This window comes from Lonchura striata, chromosome 1 (assembly GCF_046129695.1).
Source record: "Lonchura striata isolate bLonStr1 chromosome 1, bLonStr1.mat, whole genome shotgun sequence".
In the NCBI taxonomy this organism is placed as follows: domain Eukaryota; kingdom Metazoa; phylum Chordata; class Aves; order Passeriformes; family Estrildidae; genus Lonchura; species Lonchura striata.
In genome coordinates this window covers 8,740,721-8,765,277 of record NC_134603.1, presented here as the reverse complement: position 1 = coordinate 8,765,277, position 24,557 = coordinate 8,740,721, and the positions used below count along the sequence as shown (strand labels likewise).

General features: G+C 38.4%; 1 protein-coding gene across 1 annotated transcript in view; it reads left to right on the top strand.

The window, feature by feature from the left end:
- TG (thyroglobulin) overlaps positions 1-24,557 on the top strand; it is a 145,949-nt gene that overhangs the window by 34,219 nt on the left and 87,173 nt on the right. The window contains exons 21-34 of the mRNA XM_077781935.1: positions 2,983-3,132; positions 4,647-4,817; positions 7,412-7,534; positions 9,206-9,321; positions 9,960-10,068; positions 11,842-12,039; positions 14,015-14,182; positions 14,701-14,766; positions 15,451-15,531; positions 17,647-17,784; positions 18,925-19,101; positions 20,058-20,169; positions 20,662-20,741; positions 22,273-22,416. Coding sequence (XP_077638061.1) covers positions 2,983-3,132; positions 4,647-4,817; positions 7,412-7,534; positions 9,206-9,321; positions 9,960-10,068; positions 11,842-12,039; positions 14,015-14,182; positions 14,701-14,766; positions 15,451-15,531; positions 17,647-17,784; positions 18,925-19,101; positions 20,058-20,169; positions 20,662-20,741; positions 22,273-22,416 — 1,833 coding nt within the window. The remainder of the gene's footprint in view (positions 1-2,982; positions 3,133-4,646; positions 4,818-7,411; positions 7,535-9,205; positions 9,322-9,959; positions 10,069-11,841; positions 12,040-14,014; positions 14,183-14,700; positions 14,767-15,450; positions 15,532-17,646; positions 17,785-18,924; positions 19,102-20,057; positions 20,170-20,661; positions 20,742-22,272; positions 22,417-24,557) is intronic.

Sequence of the window (24,557 nt, the reverse complement as noted above, 5' to 3'; positions counted from 1 at the left end):
TGTCTCCCCACTAATACATCACCTGTTACTACAGAAAACAAATTTATGTGAGGGTGGCAGAGATTCTTTATTCTCTTCTCTTCTCTTTCCTGTTCTGTCTTGTTCTTGAAATAAGCATTGTGTTTTCAGATCCTGATCCTTTTGATTTTTTTGGTTTTATTTCATTGTCAATGTCATTGCTTTTCCTTCAGGAAGCTCAATAGCAACAGGTTTCTGGTGTTCTCAATAAGCTTAATATATTCATTAATATATGAACATGCAACTTACATGGATCTGCCTCTTTGTCTCTTGTATTTTCCTCACAGTCATCTGTTTATTTGCATCTATTGTTGTGTTGTTTCATGTTTTCCTACCTGTAAAATGGGTAACATTTCTTATATGTTAGTTTTTCTTATATGGCATTTTTTCTCAGTCTCAGCCTTACACTGAGTTATGCTATGTCACAGGTATCTATTAATACAATTCCTTAAGATCTGGGGGTAACAATACTATTTTAACTAAATTTTAACAGTAGAAAAGTCACTTTCTTTTGCTAATGTATGAGTTAAAATTAAGAGAGTTAGAAAATCTCTGGGGAGACTTTAGGAACATAACGCTTCTCCCCCATTTATTTCAGGAGAAAACCTAAGGGCTGTTTGTAAATTAGCTTTGTCTTATTATAATTTTTTATGCTAGTTATTTTTATTTAAAATGCTTGATGATTCTATAAGGTTTGCTTTAAACATAAAATAACCCAAATGAAAGGGCTAGATTTATAGCTGATTGCTCAAGAATTAATTTCTAATAATCTATTTCAAGAATCTGATATCCCAAAGTTTTCCAGTATCCCTGGAGGGAAGCAGGAGCAGGGCAAGCATTGGGCAGTGATCAGCTGGGACAGGTTTTGAATTTGTTCAGTGTAGTGAGAGCTGAGGCTTTTGTGAAGGGCAATATCCCTGTGGATCACTTCAGAGAGCTGCTCCTTAGTCTGGATTTTGCAGCTTGTTCCCCTGGTACACAGAAGCCCAAGTCCAGTTAAAAGTGAAACCAGGTTCCAAATTTTATGTGCAGGAGCAAGGGGTTAAATTTATTTGGGATTTTTTTCTTATTTTTTTTCCCCCTGTTTTAGATTACACAGTTAGGTCCCACTTACCTTAGCTCTTAGATTTTGGTTGAAAGTTGTAGTTTCTTATGTTGTTAAAATGTATTAATGTTAATGCTTGAAAGAGGTACAATATAGTGGTTTGCCTCACTTGTAGGGTCAAACTGAACCTACAGGTGATTGTGTCAGCATGGCCTGTAGCTGAACTGATAGGTCCCTCCAAGAGTTATAGAGTCTAGAAAATGTGATTCTGCAACAGCATTTTTTACTGTTCTTTGTGCCCTTTTGTCAATCCAACATGTGAAATGAAAGGCAATTTTTCCTGCTCAAAATATGATAGGAGACACAAATGTTTCTTTCACATTGTGACTAAAACTATAAATAAATGGAGAATTCTTTGAAAAGCTTAATTTGTTTCTTTTTAAACTTTAATTGTTTAATTAGCCTCTTTATTCATTGCATTTTGTCTTCAATTTAGGCATGGATTTCTCATTTCACTTTAATTTCTACTGTTGTTCAGTGAGTGTTATTCTTTTCGCATGTGTTGGAAATTCTCTTTAAAACATATCAGACACTTGTGTATTAGATGATGGGTTTTTGAAAGGAGAATTCTGACTGATCCAGGATTTTTTTAATTCCCTAGTTTATTTTAGATCTGTGTTTTACCCAGAGAAATTGCCTTTGTGCGTACTAGGAGGAAAATTTCAGTCTCACAGTTGTATCCTCCCACAGGACCTTCCCACTGGAATATTTACAGATGATGAAGGAAGATATGATAATTTTCCTACTAGCTGTCTTTTTAGTCTATTATAATTTAGGTGGTCCCATGAGTTAAATTCATTTGCATTCTGGTGTGCTGGCCAGAACAGCAAATTCATCATATGGGTTGTAGTAAGAATGGCCAATATTCCATTGCTGTTTCTCTCTCTTGGAAGCTTAAACTTCTGTCAGGATGCAGGGCAAGAACAGAAATATAGTTTTGCACTTTGTCAAAGTCCCAAAATATACATTTGATAGTGTTTTGAAGGAAATCTACATCTGGGAAGCAGCTGTGAAATAACAAGCAAGGGTATTGTCCTGCAAATATGTCTGTGACTCTTCTGCTTTAATGTTCATTTGAATACTCTGGAGGAAAGAGAGTATTCCATGATATTCCAGAAGACAAAGAATTTTCTCTGTAATATGCAACAGGTCAGCTGGAAATATTGCTCCTGATTGTTTTGAAAATTATATAGATACAGGCTAAGAACATCACTAAGAACAACTTTTTGTTTTGTGTTTGGGTTGTCATGTGCACAGCTAGTGGCTTTTAATCCAGCCCTTACTGTTTAGTTTGGAAGTGCTTAACAAAAATTTCTTTACCAGGAATTCTGAATAAAAGTATTACCATATGGTGGGTTTCTGTATGATAGTTTTGGAGTTTCTGCTCCTCAGAACCTTCCTGTTTCTGTTTGTAATGTTAGAAGTTACTATTCTTGTATCTTGTCTTCCTTTGTTTTCTTTCACAACTTGTCCACCTGCATTATCTTATTACAAATGGATTTGACAAGCTGGAAATCAGGCCTGGACTTGGCATTTCCAAAGAGCTTAACGTGCTCTAATTCTAAAGAAGAGATCTTGGGTGATCTGAGAAAACATATCACAACCTATATTCCTGTCATTGATGAGTTTAATGATCACTTAAAGAGTGTTTACTTTGTTATACTACTTAGAAATACATATATGAAGAGCTTGAAGCCTATGGCAAATCTATCAGCATTATAAATATAAATATATATATATATATATACATTATGTATATATATATATTTTTTTTTTTTTAATATATACCCACACATGTGTGCAAATGCCAGAAGTGGTTGAATTCCAAAGCAGTAATAAGGTGATTGTTCTCTCTGCAGTTGTTTGTCCTCCAGGCAGTTATTTCCAGGACGATGAATGCATTCCCTGCCCTCTTGGCTACTATCAGTATCAGACAGGACATTCCTTCTGTATCAAGTGTCCTGTGGGCAAAACTACCAACTCCTATGGGGCAACCAGTGCTGATCACTGTAAGTTGAATTCATTTTTTCCATATCCTTTATTTTCTGTCTTAAAATATATAATGATTTTTAAAATTAATTTCTAAGTTTTTTTTTAAAAAATTAATCCTCCCTCTGGGGGTTTTTGGATGGATATGATCCCTTCTGCATACATTCAAAAGCATTTTACAAAGTACAAACTGTCTGGTTTTTTGACCAAAAATGCATGAGAAACAAGTGGTCAGTCTCATCCAGGATGTTGTGGTTCCTCTAGACATGTTCACTGTCCTCAGGAATGGTATCTGGGTGTTCAGTATCAGTAAGAAACTTCTTATGAAGTAAATTTATTGTCATTTTCATGAACACTAAAATAAAACACTAAAGTCTTGTTTTATGCTGCTCTTTCCCCTGCAAATATAAACACTTCTCACAAAGCAACTATTGAAATGTTCACTAAAGCTGGTGAATTCATTTTAAATGATTTGTTTTTATTCATGCAGTTCTATACAGAAAATCAGTTATTAGGTCCAAATTCAGTTTTGTCTACCAAATTATCTTATTTAAAATAAGATATAAATAAGAGTAACAATACTGGGCTTCTTGGGAAGTGTCATTAAGTATATGGTCTACTTTGTTCTCTTTCAACCTATTTATTCTTTTAGGTGGGATAAACCTCCCATTTTTATTGTAATGTACCCCAATATCAATTAGCTTTTGCCTACAGTTATTCTTCTTTTCCATATGTGTTCCCTGGGTATGTATTGGACTTGTATACTTAAGAGTTTGCTCCTTAGGGTTTAAAAATTTGCACTTGCAATTTTTTTTACTAAACCTACTCCCTACCTGGTTTCCACTTGACCTTTGTGCTGCACCTCAATGCCAGCCCTCTCCAAAAGGCCAGGTTACACATTACCTTCTTCCTTTCTTTCAGTCCCTGCTGTCTCCTTGCAGAGTCTGAAGAGTTTTCCTGAGTTTATTGGTGTGATAGATCTTCTCGTTGCTCACAGCATTCCACAGATGCACTGCAGCAGTCACTGAACAAACCCGTATGAAAGTACAGCTCCTTCTCTACACTTTGCTTTACAATACTGGAAACAGAGCAAGAGAGATTGGTGCATGACAGAGAATCCAAAAAATGTTTGAAACACAAATTGAAGTAGCAACAAAGCAGTGAGACTACCATGCTTCAGAGTGTGCAAATACTGTGCAAATCTTGCCTTAATTTTCAGTGAAGTCTCTGCTGTGCTGAGGAGACTTTTGTCCCACTGCATTGACATGACCAGTGGCTGCACAGGAGGTTGCCTCTGAACATCAGAAAATGTTTTTTGCTGTGAGGACAACCAAGCATTGGCCCAGGTTGCCCAGGGAGGCTCTGGAGTCCTTGGAGATGGGCAAAAGCCATCTGGAGAGGGTCCTGCACAGCCAGCCCTAGGTGGCCCTGCCTGAGCAGCCTCCAGAGGTCCTGTCCAGCCTCTGACTTCTGTGAAACCCAGTGACAGCATTGTCAAAGAGCCTTTTTTCCTTCCCCTGCTCCCCTGTTCCAGGTGTCACTCCCTGCCAGGGCGGTGGGCAGGGCCTGCAGTGTGATGGAGAAGGTCAGTACAGCCCTTCCCAGCAGGACCCTAGCACCCAGAAATCCTTCTGCGTCGACAGCTTTGGAGCAGCCCTGGACTGGACTGAAACAGAGGATCTCCTTACAGATAAGCAGTGCTTGGGTAAGTGGCAGAAGGATATTTTGGACATGTTTTGACCCCACATTGGTGAAACTTCCTTAAGAAGAGACTAAGCACTCCACAGCTTATGGGGATTCACTGTCCCATAGTTATTCACTTTCTCATACTTGTGGCCTCTGCCTTAAGCCACATTCCTCCTTATTTTTGCATTTCTTGACTACACTGGGGAATTTTTTTCTGGTAGGGAAGAGAGAGAAGCAGGTTTCCTGCACTCTCAGATGGCTGCCAGCTTTTGATGTGTGCTGACCTTGTGCTCTCTGCTTGGAAATCTAAAACAATAATGAGAGGCCTAATGAGAAAGAATCACAATTATTAATTTCTTTGTAGACTTATCCCTCATCTGTGTATTCATGGGAAATAGAATATTTTTAGCAATGATCTCACACCACAACATAACATCACCCTCTGGGCCCCTGCTGTAAGGTATTTGACTTGGGGAACATATCCTAGCAGGCTGGAGGAGGTTACTTCTGCTTGAATACAGCTGCAAAATGCTGTTTTTCAAGGATGAAAAACTTGAAAAAACAAAGAAAGTCATCGATCAAACAGTCCCCAGACTGCCTGCAGTAAGGTCTAATTACACCTCTCAGCCTCAAAGATTTGCTTTCCCCAGAAGTTCTTATATGCTCATCATATGATTGGTATTGAATTTAATGGAATATTCTGTTTAGAAACTTTTGTGATGGTGTGCTTTGAATTAGACAATGTCTTATGACAAGTGTAATCAGTGGAAGGAGTGTGAAAAGTAAAGTCCTCAGTTGTGAAGAGGTTGCAAAACTATCTTCAGTTAAAATAACTTTTTTTCCTCTGAGCATACTCAGAGACTGATCACAGTTATGAAAATGAGGTGACAGCCTCTGTTGCTTTCAATTACAGGGTTGTTGGGATCCTTCTCTGCAGAAAGGACTTGGGATCTTAATTCTCCTATTACCATGAGCCTTTCTGCTTGGGCATTTCTGACTCTGTGCAGGATGCAGCAGTTGTAGATATTTGTGCTTGGTTTTTGTGGGTCATGCTAGAAGATGTCACTACAAATATTTATGACTGTTGAAAATTCATTTATCACTGTTTATAAGCACAGCAACAATGTGTCATGGAATCACAGAATGGCTTGGGTTGGAAGGGATCTTAAAGATCCTCTACTTCCAGCCCCCTGCCATGGTCAGGGATAATGTGGTGTGCTCACTCAGATGTGCTGGTGCATCAGCCCGTGGGCACACTGTGCCCAAGCCCCTGCTAATACAGGGAGTAGCAGCCTCAGAAGGGTGGTGGTGGCACTGTGTGTCCTCTCACCAGCCTGTAATCCTCTGCAGGGCACAGAGAGGGCCAAACCCTCTGGATCCTGGATTAAATTCCTCACCCCATTTACTGACCTTTGGGGTCTGCATGTCTGGAGCCCATGAGCTTTTCCCAGTGTGTGAACATTGCTGCTTGTCAGACTCCTCATGCAAGGGCAGGTCCAGTGTAGAGGGAGCAGATAAAAGGGTTTGGTCAGAAAAGTGACAGTCAGGTGTGAAAAGTGGAATGGAGGAGTAATAAAGCAGCGTGTAGGACATACTAACTTGGATAGAGCCTTGGGCCTGAAGTCAGTGGATGTGCTGGGAAGTTTTTTCTTTTCTTTTCACAAATGGAACAGGACTGCTGGGGCACATTCCTTGAGCTTTTATTGCAGCATCAGCCTCATTGCATGGTTGAAATAATAGAAAGATGCTGGCTCATGTACAGCCAGAAGTAGCCAAAGATTTCTTTGTTACAGAGCATTTTAAAAACTTTTTAGCCAATAGCATATTGCTAAAGCTTACAGACAGTTGTTCCAGCCAATTACTAAAAGCACATGTACACCTGCTTCGCACAATGCTTGCTGGTATGCCTTCTATTAACAGTACACAATACACCATTTTTCAGCTTAAAACCTTCTACTATCTTGCTAAGCATATTTTCCTGCAGTCTTCAGGTCTATCTCAGCCAAGCCTAAAACTCAAGGTATTATTTAATGTCCTTGCTTGCTGTAACTATTGTAACCTTTTCTACTTTCAAACTTTGCAGCTGCAGCTAGTTCTAATTTCTCTGCCCTTTCTGTTTCTAAGGCCTGCTTTCCCCAGCTTTCTGAAAATCTTCTTATCTTTACTATTTCCCACAGTGGAGATCAGGCTGTTGTGTTTCTGGATTTCCTGTCTAACCAAGTGTTGTTGGAGCTGGCTCTTGTTTCTGGGACTGATTTGGACAAAGTTGGTTCTCCCTTTGACTCAATAGCTGGTTCAGTGCATGAACAAGTAATGAGAGATGGCAGGTCTGCTGCTGGGAGAAAAGCCTCACTGGAAAGTAAAATCCCAGCCCACTCCTGGATAACTGGCTTTTAAAACATCTTGTGACATTTTTTATTTCAAAGCAGAAATTCTACCCTCACACCAGCTGTCTCCTGCATTATCTGTGAGGTTATGGTACATCATTTAATGAGCAAACCTCTTTCCCCACAGAATTCCTCAAGCTTAATTTCTACTTTAAGTCTTTGTCTGTTTGCAGCATGGAAACTGATAATACTACTTGATTGGGGTTTTTTGTTGTCTTTCTTTTAGTGCTCAGAAAATTTGAAAGAGCTCCCGCCTCTAGGCTGATTTATGGATCAGAAGAAGCTCAAATTCTTCAGTCTCAGTCATTTAAGGGAGACCTGCAAAGTACATATTTTCAGTGCATTTCAGGTGAGAAAACTGAGAAAAGCTTTAGAGGTGACACTAACAATTGTGGAAAATAATATTTTCCTATGATGAGTTTATAGTTAAGTTCCCGGATGGACTATATGTTCTGCAGTTTGTCACAAATTCACTACAAGATATTTACAACTTTTGGTGACATTGGCTCAGGGAAGAGATTGTTGTTTCTTTCAGAAAGAAGTCTTCTGACTTTACATACTACTTCAGACAAATCATCTGACTTTAAAGCCAGTTGGCGTAGCTTGCAATACGAATGAGAACTGAGATTTAAACCAGGAAACCTTCATCAGACTGTGCAGATGTGCAGATAAAAGAAGAATTAGGTATTCAGGACATATGAAAAGTCACCTTTTACCTCTTCATAAATTACCTGATTGGCACATGAAATAGGAATAATTATCCTTGCTTACGTCTGAAGGGCATTATGAGGAGTTCAGAGATATTCCTCTGCCAAGTCTTGCAGTTTATATACTATATTGCATCTGGTCTAAGTTGGTTCAGAATTGCCTAAAACCCAGAGGAATCACACACTACTTTCAGGGTGATTTGAGTCAGTCTCACCTGTGTCTCCTAAAGCTCAGGCTGTGAAAGGAGACAGAGGGATATGTTCAAAATAATGACAAATATATCCAAAATTCTGACAAATCAGTGGCTTTGTGTCGCATGCCATGGTTTAGTTGGAGCAATCACCTTTTATGCTAAGAAGTGAATATGTGAAGTCTTTTACTACAAGAATGATTTTCCAGCACAAACTCATCCTGGCTGTACACTGTAAGATTTCTTGCACCTTCCCATGAAAATGGAGACCTTCAAAAGCAAGACACTGAACTGAGAGAGCCTGAGAATAAACCTGGGGAGGAAATCATGCCCCTTTGCCAACCAGTCTGGTTCCATCTCTCTCACAGCTGTATTTTCTTTATAAGTTATGTAAATAAGTGGCAGCATAACTTCAAAATATTACTGCTAAAGTTCTCATTGAGGAGTGAGGGTTAATCTTTCCCTCCCAAAGTCCTTGTAAGGTCAGATAGCTCAACTTAATTTCAACTGATGCTTTGATCTAAGTTGGTTGATTTTATGCTAAAGATTTGGAAAGTGTTTCACCTGGGCTGGGGGCAGAGATGTGGGAGGAAGTTAATGGTGAATGTGTAAGGGCAGAAATATCTCCAACCCCTCCTAAATCTGGAGGGGATGGCTCTTTCTCCCTTACAGTGGCCAGAGGGTGGCTGCAGGAGCAGCCAGCATGATTGAAGAATTTGAAATTTGATGTTTCCCTCCTTCCAATCACTCTGATACCTGTCACAACCTCCTTACCATGGGGTTACTGTATTAGGCAGATGTGATGTGCAGGCAAAGTGGTTCATGAGAGTCCTGCCTCAGGCAAAATTATCCAGCAGACTTCAAATATTTGGGTGTGTGGTCAGACTTCTCTCAGCTGTTTATATCATCAGGTAATGAACAACTTTCTGTGTTAATTCAATTCAATTTAAAGTCCTTAATTCTCTATTAAAATAATTGAGTACTAAAGTTCATTTGGCTAATTAAATTAATGTCTAAGAGACATAAGGAAATTTACATAGATAGTAGTAAGGAGTGGAATTTGTAGCAATCGTTTTGCATATGAAGTGCTAGGAAACCTAAAATTTCCTTCCTGTGTTTCAGGCTGTGAGAGGGAAGATGCCTGTGGCTTTGCAACTGTAACTCCTGCTGGTACTGAAGTGCTCTGTGAATTATACAGTGGTGCTGAAGCCAACTTCAACTGCACCACCTCTGGATTGGTACGAGTGATCATATTTAAAAATATACTTTTATCATAGGGTTGTGTGTTCAATGTGAGTAGACAAGATCACAGAAGAAAGGCAGGCTGTCACCTGACCCCTTGGACATTGCTCTTGCCTATGGCAGTGATAAATCCCTGCAAGTTGGTAAAGAAGCTACACCCAGATATTTCCAAAAATGACATCTGAATACCTCAATGTTTTAAACATTACACAGCACTGTTGTCCCTAAAACATGCTGAGCACCTGCAGATAGGATATCAGGTTGGTTTAAAAAGAGGGTTAATCTGGATCACCCAAACTCAAAGTAGCCAGGTTGGTAATCAGGTCACCTGAAACAATCCTATTTTCTGAATTCCTTCCTCTAGCCCAGGATTTGAGCTATGTGCTCTTTATCACTGTACTGTTTTCCTATTCACTACTTTAAACAGCAATATAGCATTGAGGAGCTGAGATCTCAGTTTGATAGTGTAAAAATTGTCTGTATGAGAAAGAATAAAAAATGTCCACATGGAGTTGTGCTGTGATAACCTTTATGTTGCTCATTGCTCCCTATGAGTTTCTTAATAAAGAAAATGTATTTTAGGAGAGGAAATCCATTAGGTGGTATTTATTTTGCTTGCTGTTTTCTGTCTCAGGTTCAAGGTGTCTTGGGGAACCCTGCTGCCACTGGCATCAGTGGCCTCAGCTGCTTGCTGCATGTCAGGAACCCAGAGGGAGATGCACTGATGGTCTTTTTGAAGAGAGGTACCAGATGAGGATCACTCACCTAAATCTGACTCTGTGTCCAAGCTGGTAGTTACTTCTGTAGAGGATCAGGACTAAATCTGGGAGCATCTTTGTTTAAGAAGACACAATACTTTAAAGAGCTCAACATTTAGTGACAGTCCAGAAGCTTCAGCAAATCTTTCATTCATATCTTGTTCCCTAGAAATTAGGAATACTTTTGTAAGCCATTTTGATGCTTTTTGCAGCAACTAGTCTCACAAAAACTCAAAATCTATCCAATATATTTTTTGTTCTGTTCTATTATGACTTTTCTTGATGCCTTGTGAAGGCTGACCTAGAACAGAGGCTAGAGAGAGTTAAAGAATAAAGTAGGGATTTATTAAAAGGCCTCAATGGATACTCCTTGGGCAGCACAAAAGCTCAGCCAGGGCTACACCCAAGATGAATCCAAAATGGTCACAAAATACACAACCAGTCACAAGGTCTCACACTTTTATAAGTTATGGTCCATTTGTATATTGGAGTTAATTGTCCATTTACAGCTTTAGATTATGATGTTCCATCCTTCTGGTTTTTCTCTCTTCATTCTGCTGTTGTTTATTCTCTTGGGCCTGAAATTTGGATCATTTGTCCTTGATCCCCAACTAAAAAAGGAATTGTTTTGTCTACCTAATTTGTTCACCATCCCTTAATACAAAGCTCAGAACTACACACTAAAGCAGTGCAGAATCTGAAAAATATAAAAGCTAAAACCTAAGGCATCATTCCCCCCCTTTAGAGGCTACACAAGACCTTTACCTTACCGAGTCTTTATTCTAAATATCTACTAATAATAGGTATTTAATAACAGGTAAGTATCTAACAATAGTAAATAACTATTAATAGAAACATTTAATAATTAATATCTAACAACAGGTAAGTATATAATAGTAAATAAACATCTAATACTAACCAGTTTGCTATTTGAACATTTAAAGCATTATTAATGACCACCCTGTACATAATTTAAGTTCACTTTACTTTTGATTGTGAATTTTTCTAGTAATATACCAGCCAAGAAGTAAATTGCTCTCCATGAATCCCAAAACATTTCAGCTGAACTAATGAATGCATGAGACAAATTTTGTTTATTTACGTATTGATTCATTTATGGCCTGAGTGTGGCTGATAGCAGCATATCCATTGTGTGTCCAGCTTTAAGTGTCATGTCAAACTGGAAGAAAAATAACCAAATGCTGCATGGTTTGAGTCAAATGTCTCTGCTCTGACCATGTTGTTTGTATTTCTATCCAAACCACTGAGTCACAATTTATTAATATTAATAAAAAATATCTAAGTCTCACTTGAAAATAAATCAAGTCCCCTGAGCTTGTTGTGCTAGGTGTAATCTTGTTAATTCCAGATCTGTTCTAGTTTTCTAGATCCAAAATTCTATGAACCATGCCCTCCGAGTTAGCAGAAGTCTTAATTGCAGATGCAGTTATGCTGGCCATATGACACATTTTACTTTTTAACTGAGATAAATTTGTTTCAATTTTACCTGGGAGTTACTAACAGTATAACTGACTGCTTGAAGGTGAAATATTACCAACCTTACTGCATAGATCAGTTTAGGAGCTCTTTGTTGGCTGTCCTTTACAACCAGCTACTCAGGAATAATTCCACCACATCATTTGATGATCTTATCTTGCTTTTGAAACTCAAAATCCAGAAAAAGACTTTTAAAACTGAATTTTGATCATAATATTCCTTGGGCTCCCCTTGAGCTCCTTTCTCTTTGTGTGTGCCCAGGACGGGGATTCCTCTCCTCTGGACCCCAGGCCCTCGAGAGGACTGGCTTCCAGAACGTTCTGTCCGGCGTGCTCCGCTCCCTGGCGCTGCCGGCAGCCGGCTCGTCCCCGACTGACGCCGGGCTGCTCTGCAGGCAGGAGTGCAGCCGCGACTCCTGCTGCGCCGGCTTCGTCCTGAGCCAGCTCCTGCTGGATGGAGGTACTGCTGCTTGCCCAGGACAGTCCTGCAGCAGGAAACCCGTGTGAACGGGTCAAAGGCATTGCTGGACAGTTCACCCACCTTTGCATCATACCTGTGTGTGCAGCCCGTCTCTACATCACTGACTTTTCTTTAGTGTTGTGGAGGTTTGAGTGATGCCCGAGACTTGGGCTGGAGCAGTAAAGACCTGAGGTGGCAACCTGCTCTTGGAACAAAATGGGCATTTTGAAGGGAAAAGCCTGCCAGGGTTCCAGTGGTGTTTGGGCAATGCTCTTGGGAACATGGTGTGACTCTGTGCAGGGCCAGGAATTGGACTCAGGGTCCTTGTGGGTCTCTTCCAACTCAGCCTGTTCCCTGTGTGTGTGACATCTGGATGAGACACATTGTTCTGAAAACACCTCTCTCCATACATGGCACAGCTTGGTTACCAGAAGCTGGTGCCTTTCAACTGATGCAGGAACTAAGAAGGTGCCTCCAGACAGAGTACTTCTGGTGCAAATGAAAATCAACTTTCTTTTAACAGCAGGAAAAAAGAATGCTAGACAGAATTATGTTATATTATTGCACACAGAAATGCTAAAATCTCCCAGGTCTGATGTCTATCTAGGAGAGAAAGTGGTAGTGGGATGGATGGAGTCTGGCAGAGGTGGGACTTTGATACAACCAAAAATTAGATTTAGATCTAATCTTAATTCTTAGATTTTTGCTAACAAGTTCAAGCACTTTATGCCAGTGCTTACTTTTGCAGTTTAGTTTCAAGCTTACACAGTATTGAGTTTCCTCCTGGAGATGCATTTCCTATAGGAAATGTGAAATTTTAAATGACATGACTCAAGGATTTAAAGACAAGCTCTGTCAAAAGCCAGGAGTTGGACTTGATGATTCTTGTGTGTCTTTTCCAACTCAGGATATTCTATGATTCCTTGAAATCCAGGCATGTGCTGGTGGCTGCTATGTGACAAGCACTTCTCCAGTTTGGAGTGGAAACCGATCCTAGATTTAAGAATACCTGTGAAAATCTGTCACAAATGATCTGTGAAGGTTTTCAAGAAAATATTTCCAGAAAATTATTCTCTGTTTTGGTTTTTTGTTTGTTTGTTTGTTTTGTTTTGTTACAGTATTTTAGATGATATTGTAAAGTCCATTTCTCTATACATTTACCATCAAATTTTGGGTTCTCTATATTTTTGGTTGGGGTGACTATTTGTATCAGTTCTACAGATAAATGCATTACTTGGACTGGCATTTTGCTTAAAAAGAAAGAAAAAAGAAGGAAAAGGTAGCATATTCAATATCTTATGTACCTAGTCCATAAAAACAATCTGGAGAGGGCATTGTGGAACCTTAGAAATGCCTGAGCTGTGACACCAAGTGCAAAGCAAGAACTGAGTATTGTCTAGAAGTTGTGGTAACTTCTAGATTGATGCCAGAACATGAGGCCTTAAACACTCTGGTCCCCCAGCTCACATCACAGTGCTGGGGAGACTCAGGCCTGGGATGAAATCAGGCACCAGCTGAGGAAACTATTGCAGTGAATATATATAAGTGTTTTTTTTTGGTTTTTTTTTTGTTCAGAACCTGAGATTTTAAGACCATCAAAGGATTGGATGTGTCTCTGTGGTGCTATGAAGTGCTGAGAACATTGTTGGGTATTATCAGATAATAGTAATATTTTATTAGGTGATAATAGTATGTGCCTGAAATCCCCGAAACACAGGCTATAAGTGTTTAGTTTGGATATGAGTAGCTAACCTTAGAATTCAAATTTGAACATATGATCCTAATTTGCTTATTTAGTTTAGTTTTTGGTTTTTTTTTTGTTGTTTTTTTTTTTTTTTTGTAGCAATACTGAAGGGTACCTCTCTCAGTGACACAGGTGCATGTGGAACTTAGATAAAGTACTGGGGGGCTTGGGTAGGTTTAAATCATTGCTGCAGTGATGCAGCTGTGTTTGTCCTGTTTTTCCTGCTCCCAGGTACCATTCTGTGCAGCTTGCTGAGCTCCCCAGACGTGCTGATCTGCAATGCCAAAGGCTGGAGTCCAGCACCAGCCTCAGCCATGGGGGAGATGTGTAAAGGTGTGAGCTATGATGAGAAGGACAAGAGGTTTTCCTTCACCCTGGGAGGACAAGTGTTCAGTGGAAGTAAGTGAATTACCTCAATTTACATCAGTTCTCCTTAATTATCTGTCTTATTCACCAGCCTGCTCTTGTTCTCTAATGCTTTTTTCAAGGAAACCCATATCACAAGAGAATAAGAATTCTCCAGCTGGATGTACTGCTGGGTAGATGGACCTCTCACATTTTGCCACATGAATATTAATGAAAGTTGAGACTGTGTTCAATGTGTCACTCTGTAATACTTGCAGCATTTAATTCAGGCAGATATAAGCCAATAATCTGAAAGAAATGTGAAGTCTGTAGCAAAGATAAAAAGGGAGATGTCCAGACCTACATGGTAGAAGCAATGATAGGAAATTAAGTGAAGTTTGGCACCCTGGACCCAGACTAGCCCCATGACACCTGGGACCTTGTTCCTTAGACTTTTATATTGTAAAGAAAGTGCTGCATAGTTTAGTGATGTGTTTTCTATGCAATTTCTGAGCATTGAAAAAACATGGTTCATTTAAACAGATATTCTAACAAAATTTTTTCTTTATTAGCTTCTCAGTTGATGGAAGAGGCAGAAAGAAATTTCACAACCTTTCAGGAAATTTACCTGTGGAGAGGTAAGTTATCTCACAGAATTTCTAACAAAAACTTATGATGAACTGTAGGGTGTGGCAGATATCTTCTACAAGGGCAATGTCACTATTACTTCATTTCGTACAACTTAGAAGCCTATTGGCAGGGATGTGTAATCTGGAGTAATTCTTCTACTGCCACTTTCATTAAATTTGGCTAAATTACTGTGTCTAAGAATGTAATTTATAACTTTTAATACCCTTGAAAATGATATTATGAAGACACCTGCTTTTGTCCCATCAGTGTCCAATAACATAATAATTTGGCACTTTATGTCTAAGTACATGGGTTATGTTTATTAGCAGAATAATTGTATTTTTTTCTTTCTGAACCACACCATGTACATGGCAGGACTTGCACAAATGATTTGTAATAATGCTTTATGAATGCACAAAGCCTTTAGAGGACTGATGCTGAATACAGAGTGACTGTGGATATGGTATTTACTTTTGTCATCCAAACAATGCATTTTGGTTTAAGTGTTTCCCAGAGCTATACAGATGTGGTTTTACTCATGCTTGATTCAGCATTTGGAGGAACTATCAAAGGAATTTTCCTAAGTGGTTCACTTTATATATTCATTCAGTTTTGAGAGCTGAGGATTATTTTGTCTTGTGAAAGAAAGATAAAGGGAATTACTCTGCTCTTTGATTCCTGTTTCATTCCAGACTCTGATATGGTCACCCAAATGAAAACATCTTTGTGTGAGACTGCTGCTTTGAAGACAAAGGATGATCTGGTGTTATCAGGTATTAGAGCAAAGCAGACAGAACAGGCAATAGAAGAGAGTAGGGAGGGGGTACAGAATTTAATCAGAAAATATCATATATTGCTATACATATGTTCATTATGGTATAAGCATTGTAAAGTCCAGAGGACTGCCCTGAAGCAGGATGTCTGATACAGGTTTTGAGAAAGATGCTCAACATGTAGGCCTGGCTTTATGATTCTTACCTTGCCAGGACAGGCTGGAAATTAAAGTGTAAAAATGTTCAATGCGAGACCTGTTCTTTCAGACTTACTGAAAGAGTCGCAGAAGGCACAGGAAAGGCAGAAGAGGTACAGGAAATATTTAACTGAGAAAAAAAGTTTGCATAAACCCAGAAATAAAATCCTTGGCCTGGGTACCTGGGCATCTTTATTGCTACTGACAGTATGATGTAAATACAGCCCATAGAGAAATCCAGGATGAACTGCAGCCATGAGTGTTTCTTGCATGCATGATCACAGTGAGGGACCTGTGAACTTCTCTTGGCTCCTTTGTTATTCCAGGGTTTGCTCTTTGTTATATGAAGTCATGTACAGGTCCAAATAATTTGTAGGAGGTTACTGGAGTTCATTGGGTCTTCAGCACCATAATGCTAAGAGAAAGTGAGCAGTGGAGTTTACTCAGAGCACCTTTAATGAATGAGAATCTTTGCTGGGGGGTCTTGATGAATGTCTGAGCACAAGATTTAATAAGTGCAAAATCATGAAAAGGAAGTGAATTACATATGGTATTTGAAAAGAAAGCAAACTAAACTAATTAAGAAACTAAAAATGCCCATTTTGCCTAGCAGAACTCCTATACAGTTAGAGGTATTTTAAAGTCCAGACTTAAAAAGAGAGAGAAAAATAATGCACTTACTATGGTGGTTGAAAGTATCTTGCATTTACCTGCCAAGGCATGAATGCAGCCCTCAGGGGGTTCTTCATTTACCTTGCTGGGGCTGATGATATCATTAAAACCTGCAGTTATGCAAGGAATGCAGTTTTTACCTCCATCCCTAAATCTTAGTCTTGACACCAGCTGTTTAAGGGAAACTAAAGGTTGAAGTTATGACTTGAGAGGTAATAGGAATTATAGGTTACCTTTTTTAGGAAGTCATGAATACATCTGGGAAAATGTCTACAGACCTATTATCACTTGATAATTCTTTGTAAAACTTTTGTTTCTGATAGAAATTCAAAGCTACAGTGCATTTTCAGCATGTCAGTAGGTGCTTCAGCACTTAACAGAATCATCAGCATGTCTTTACTTCTTGATTTCATTATGCTGTGATTATTTCACTGCACATGAGATTAAGTAATATAATGTCTCACAATGTTGGAGCTGGAGATGAGACTTGCTGATGACATTTGATAAAAAAGAAAGTGTTTATGAAGAAATTTGTAAGAGATCAGTGAAGAGTGTCCATTTCTTTTAATACTGGACACTTATTTAAGGGGATGAATTTGGGAACAAGAAAATAGCTATGATTGATTGTTTCAGAGGGAGCTCAGGGGATATAAATCATTGCATGCATGTCTAGCGTTCACAGGCAGGTGACAGAAATGAGTTATTTAATGTGGTCTGTGGGAGCATAAATTCAGAGAAATGAGCTTAAATGACTGAAATAGGTATTAAGCTTGTCAAGAAAACTTTTACGACTGAGAGGTGTAAAAGCTTCTCAAGGGAATATAAGGAAACTTCTGTTTTGAATTAACAAAACTACATCAATTAAGGAATTACAAATGTCCTTTAAAGCCTAATACTTACATCCTCTGAATCCTTATATTTCACTGTTAGAACATTTTGTAGCATGACAGAGCAGAGAAAACCCTCTGATTTCTAGGAGCAGTAATTTTCATCTAGGTTTTGGGTGTTGGAAATAGTCTGGCAGTATTATTTTGTGCAGTGCAGCTCAGTGAGGAGGCACTGCCCACAGGAGAGACACTGTGAGTGGACAATTCTGTTATTAAAAGCAGGATTTGGTGTATTCTAGCCCTACAAAAGGATTGCAGCTGTTTTACTGAGAAAGGCAGAATTTTATACATAAATAAATTTAATTCATTCCAGATCATATTTAATTTTTAGTGGGATTTTTTGTTTGTTTGTATCTCAGATTCCACAAAGGATCTTTTCTACCTAATGGATAACAGCCAGATACAAAGTGACCAGAACTATTCTCTCCCTTACCAGCAGTACTGGGTCTTCAGGCAGAAGTACTCAGCTGAGGAAGCTCTGCTTTGGTGTCTCACACGTAAGGCATCATGGAGACTCGTTCTGTAGGGGATAATAACTAACTAAAAACTTTTAACAGGTGTTAAAATAATGATGAGTAGAAACTTTAGACTTTGAGATTTTTTTTTTTCCTAAAATTTCCATGGAAATTGCCAATGGGGCCACCTGTTTATTCCTTAGAGTCTTTGCCTGCCATGGCAGGAGGGGTGCTCATAATTCACCAACAGAGTGCCCCTGTCATGGGCAAGAAGAGTCAAAGGTACAGCCTGGGCAATGTCCTGCTGTTCTTGAAGTGTACCACTCCAAATAGAGAGGTGGCATAGTGGTAAAAGAAGGTAAAATGTAGGTAATTGGGGTGGTCAATTATAAATGATCAATTACATTTTAATGCAGTAAATGGAGAAGAGTTTCTAGCTCTACCAGGAACTCAGAACTAAGAGTACTAAACAGTGCACAAAGATCACTGTGAGAGGTCAGAAGAGCTATTCCTGTTTAAAATTAAGCATTGACATGCATGTTTACAGGAGCCATTGACTGGTAATTAAGAAATGGGTTTGACATCTTTGGTTCTTTTCTGAAGATGTGCTCTTACCCTGGGACAAACTTCAGCACAAATTGCTATGAGCAAATGTCTTGAACAGCTCATTCTAGGAAAGTTGTGTTTAATTTTGTGTGATGTTTGAATGCTTCAGAAATATTTTTTGTAAATACTTATTAAGACACTGTAGATATTATTGTCCTTTTTATTTGTTAGAGATCATGACTGATGCAGAGTTCTCTTTTGATTATGCAATTTATATGCCAGATTTACTAAAAAAGAAAGAGATCTTTATGAATTCAAATATTAAAGAGAGACCAATACACTGTAGTAATGCTTTTCAAAGCTAGGGAATTCATCTTCCCAAGTATCTGTGCTGTAATTCCTTTACTGTGCTCTCCAGGTAAACCTGCTCTTCAGTGCCCCTGGGGCCAGAACATGTCCCTCTTTCTTTTGCACTTTTAATTAATTAAATTAATTGGTTTGCAGATTAGTAGGATAATATTGAAATTCTCACTTTTAGTTGCTTGCTGATGGATAGCTTTGCTCTGAAAACATGAAGGGGAGCAGAGAGGGAAAGGAACCCTCGTGTATGCAACTGTTCATGACTTTGCTTCCTAGGCTGTGCCCAAGAGGAGGAGTTCTGTCGAATGGCAGATCTGCAAAGTGCCACAGACAAATACTTTGTGTGTACACTCTATCCAGAGGCACAGATTTGTGACAGCAACATCAACCAAATACCAGGAAACTGTGCAACTGTGCTACCCTGGCAGCCACAAACACTGTACCATAAAATAGGCAAGTTTTGGTATTTGCATGTATAATGTCTGTTCTAACCCCAGGAATGCAAGCCAGTGTTTTGGCTCTTGGTTCTGAGATAAAAAGTGTGCATGTATGAATGAGTTTTGGGATGTGATGGTGCAAGGGAAGGTCATGCTGTTTGGGATATGGTTTTTCATTTTCAGTTCAGAATGGAAAGATATTAACCACGAATTTCACCCTGTCCATCTCAGCCATTCCCAAGTCAGAGAGGCCAAGTGGATCTCAAATGTATATATTATTTTTTAACCCTTTTTCTAATATGGATGAAATAGGAATATCACTGGAATGTCACAATCTACCATTAAAATTTCTATGGTAGCTAAATAATGCAAAAAGTACTGAGTTAATTTTTTTTTAATTATTTTTTTAGCAAATGCAGAGCTATAGATGTGAAGTTTAATATTTGATCTGTGAATATTTGGGATGTTCAGTGTTTTTCTCATAGGGCACATGTAAGGAAACTGAACAAACAAGCCTGTTTTCACTGTTCAGGAGCATGTAATTTTGCTGTGACAAATGTAAAGGTCCACTGAACTGAGCTATTCAATCATGTCATTTTGGGGAGCCCAAAGGGCAGCACAGCTGAATAATGCATGAGCACAATGGAGTCTTCCAATCTGGAGCTGTATCCCAGTTTAAGGCCTTGTGGAAAAAGTAGCATCAATACAGGTCTCAGAAGCAAAAGGCCTGGCTGGAAGTCTTCTCTTGGTGATGTGATTTTGGAAGCTTTCAGAGCCTTCACTTGGTGAATTTTTATTCATCTTCAGGCTTAACAACCAAGATGTTGCTGTGATAACATAAAACTATATTTTAATCAACCAGAGTCAGCATAAAAGCACAGACTGGACCTCTACCATTTGATTATTTGGCCAGTATTTGTATACCACAAAGTTAAACTGATTTTTCCAATTTTGTTATTTTTATCCTTCCAGTCACTCTTAAAAGTTCTGTGAAGAGCTTCTACACACGTGTACCATTCCAGAAAGTAACAGAAATCTCAGTAAGGAATAAAACTGACATGAGCAGAAAAGCTGTTTCAGATGGGTATGACATGAATTTTCCTTTGTTTTCCTTGAAATTTTACTCATGTCTGGAATTCCAAGGCTCTGTTATGCAGATACAGGAAATCAAACGCATTGATCCAAGAATTGCATTGTTTGAGAGTACTTAATGAAGAAAAGATAACATATGGTTTAAAAGAGATTTATACTTGAGTTATAAATAATAATCTATATAATTATTAATTATAGACATGAAAATTGCTACTTATAATGCTGCTAATTACTAGTTGGCCTGTTAAATATCTTACCAATGATGCACCACATTAATTTAGACTGATATTTTTAGGGCAGACATCAAAGTGATCATCTAAAATAATAGATATAGTCTGGTAGGTGTATAATAATCAAGCATAATTTCATCTGGAAAATGTGTGGAAGTGTGTGTGTCTACTGGTGCTTCAGCCTTATTGTGAAGGGAATCTCTACAGGTTCTCACTGTCTAATGATACCATGGATGATGTTTTTCCTTTCCTAGGTTTTTTGAGTGTGAGCGTTGGTGTGATGCTGACCCCTGTTGCACAGGATTTGGCTTTTTTAATGACTCTCAGCTGTCAGGTATTTCCCCCCTGGTTTTGTTTCTAAAATAACTTCAGTTATTTTTCTTCATAATTCAAATAACTTCAGTTATATTTCTTCATTATCCAAATTTTATGCTTCTTTTCCTCTGAAATGCACTTTAAAAGCACTTTCAGATCTCATGCACCTCTCTTCAGCACCTTCTTGGGAAACCATAACCATTTCTAGGAATGATACATTCTACATTTCAGAAATTATTAAGAAAACTTCATGAGAATTATTCCTTAACAGACTGCAATTCCAACAGCATAAAATTCAAACTGATAAAACTCCAGTTTTTTCTCATTCATCAACCTCACTTCAAAAGTGTTGTTTGATTACTTTTCAATATTTTTTCCTCTTTTATGTTTCATTTTTTAAAGCCTAAAGGACTCTGAAATCCTAATATTGCTGAAATTAGGTGCATGCAAGCACATAATGTCTGTGGATATTCTGGGGCAGTTTAGCCTTTTTGCTTACTTATTGCCTGACCTTCTCTGCTCCCAAATTTTAGTCTTTTGCCTGAGGAAGAAAGTCTTCAGCTGGTGTTGATATTGGATACTACCCATCTTAAAATCAATGAAATAGATTTTAATATATTATTAAAAATTCAGATTTAGGCCACTGAAATGTGTAACCTTGTTTTTGGTGGAGTAATGTGCTAATTCTCCCTGAGGTCACTAAATGTGCTTTTTCTATTATGCATTTTGGAACCTGAAACTCTCCAGAAATACTTTTTTTTTTTTTTTTCTTTTTGTTGTTGTTGAGCAGACAAAATTTTCACTTGGTCCAAAAATAAGTGGCTTAGAAAATTAATCCAGTGTATTTTATGAGAATTCATGTGCAAATAAAAAAATAGTTGATAGTTTTCATGCCTCCTTATGATCATATGAAATTTGAAGTCTTAACTGAATATGGCTTTGAGTTTCTTTAAATACTTCTAAAATAAATAAAAAATTTAAGGAGCCCAACATGCAAAATGGACCCATTTTTAGTTTATCTGATTAATATTTAATATCTATGACATTTCAGACATCCAGTCTTGGCAGTCATATAGTCAAGAGAGCTAGTAGTAATTTTAACATGAACTGAAATCTTCAATGAAACTGTGTTTCAGACCCTCCATATTTTTCAGGAACAAAATTATTTACACTAGGGGTTTGAAAGAATTTTTATCTTTATGTAAGTAGGGGACATGTTTCAACATGCATGCAGATTTTTAATGGCATTAACATAAAAGCGTTCCTTGCTCAAAGAGTTGTGACCTTTGCTCAGTTAAATTCTCTGTGATTTGGATTATAATGGATTTTTATGCTGGTACCCATCTTCCCTTATAATGAATTCAATGGGATTTTTCAGCACTAATTTCAATTACTTGGCTCATTTCAGGTATTTCCTTTCTTTGATTTCTAAGTCAGATGAATTTCACTTAACACTCAGTGGAACCATGCTGTATTCTTTTTCCTCACAACACTATCTAGAAAAGGAAAATTTTCCCCCTTATTTCTATAGCCATGTGCCTCCTTGGCAGGTGGAAAGATCGTGTGCGTGACTCTGAACAGCCTTGGAATCCAGACCTGTGCCGAGGAAACACGAAGTTCTTGGCACGTTTCAGATTGCAGTTCACCAGGTGCTGAAGTCAAAATACATCCATTTGGCTGGTATCAAAAGCCTGGTAAGTGATGCAGGACACATGACTTTTCTAATGGGTTTCTGCACATTGAAGTTTATAATTTAGCTTCAGTGTGTAAAAGTTCCAGCCTCCAACTGTAGGACCCATTTACAAGGACCACAAGTAGACAAGGCAAGCAAATATGTACAAAGGAAAGAAAGGTGCAATTTAATATCTATTTTAATAGAAAAAGAATAATAATACCTCAAATATGTATAATTTAATTTCTTAGCTTCTATCAGAAACTTGTGGCCAATGTGAGAATTCAAATATATTTTGTCTCACTGAGCAGTCCTGGTCAGGAAATCATTCTTTGCTTCTCACTCCTGGGTTTATGGTTTTACCATCCATGTGGATGCATAACCTTAAAAGGTTAAATTTAAAATTCACTTCTGGTTGTTTTGGTAAAGAAAGGACCAAGACCAAGTTCTAAAGTAGACCTGTATTTTTGAAGTAGCAAGAAGTCATCAGGTATTTAAACAGAAGAGCAGTTATGAGATGTTTCATTGTTTTTTCGTGAGGAATCAAAACCACTCCTAGTCAAGATGGATTTTATTTTCTGTGGAGAAACAAAAGCTTCATTGCTCTGTCGAAAACTTTAAATGGGTTTCCCATTTGTCACACTCCAGTTGGGCAGGTCTAGTTCTACTTAGTTAAGCTCTGATTTCACATGACTGAAAGAATAAGGAAAACAATTGCCTGCCTGAATTTGTCTCCCTTTATGGGAGGACAGCCTGTTCCTTGGTCACACAGACACAACTCCTGAGCAGAGACCCCCCATGGGGGGCAGGTCTGGTGATGTTGGAAGAATCAAGGAAAATTTTTGAATAACACTTTTTTCTGCTTTGATACTGGATTATACCCCTAATTCTTGCAGAGTAGAGAAGGGCTGATAGCTGAGAGAGGGGCACTAAGCATGGATATATATTATCCAGAAAATGTGATAGAAAGATAATCCAGTTAAAACTGTGTAGAGATGGATCAGATATTGTAGCAATACATTGTATTTTACAGTGTTGATAAATAAAACCTTTATTCATGCTCTAAGTGTCTAAAATGTGAGCTCAGTGTTGAGCTTTTCAAGTCTTGCATTGTCCCTTATGCCCACAGAACCATCCATGTCCTCTTGTGGGGCAGCCCTTGTTGAAGGGTAGAGACAGTATAGAAACATTTTGGGAGCTGGGAAGGGGTGGGCAGAGGGTCTGGCACTGAGGGGAAGGGAACAACAACCTGATAAAGCAATGGAAGCATCCTGATGGCAGGGGGAGTTGAGATGCAGACATGGGTAAGACTGGAGGAAAGAAAGGTGGAGCAAAGAGGGGACAGCAGAGGTTTAAATACACTTCCAGTTTTTGGAATTGTTTTCTCCTTGTTGGCAAAGAGCAAAAAAAAATATAGGCTGTTTCTCACGTGCCAGCCAGAGGGATGATGAAGAGGAGCCCAGGTGTATGCAAAGTAGGGAATGTTAAGAGATTCAGTGACATTTCCTTATGCATTGAGACAGCTACAGATGTGTTTCCACCATAACACACAGCAGGGCACAGATGTTTATGCAAATGGGGATATTTACAGAAAAAAATTTGTATCAGTTCTGCTGGTGAGTTGAAGGTCTGAGAACCAGGAAAAGGAACAAAAGGGTTCTGAGACTAAAAAGGAAAATGAGTAAAATCTGAAGGAGTGATTTACTGTAGGCAATGGGATATTAGCATGATACACCATCTGTGGCTGTATTCCACATTTTGGTTTGGGGAAGGTACTTCTGTCTCTGTGTTTCATAACAGGCTGAGCTGATGTGTGATCTGTCTGCTGCACAGCTCTGCTCATGAGCTGTTTCATTTTGTATAGTAACAGCTGTAGTTCAGTCAAAAAGGAAAATAGTGTAGCATTTCAAAGACTTTTGGATATGCCCAATCCTTCACTTCTGTGAATGGGAAAATCTCTGAGATTTTAGAAGCATCTATTAGTTACATACATGGAAATACAGCAAATCTGATCCATCTTCATCTTTTGTAGGGATGGTAATTTATTATATTTTAGTGGAGAATTTATTACTGGTTTGACTGGCCAAAGTGTTATACAAAATATGAATGCACAGGGAAAACTTAATTTTTATTATTTGTGATTACAAAATATTTATGGGAAAT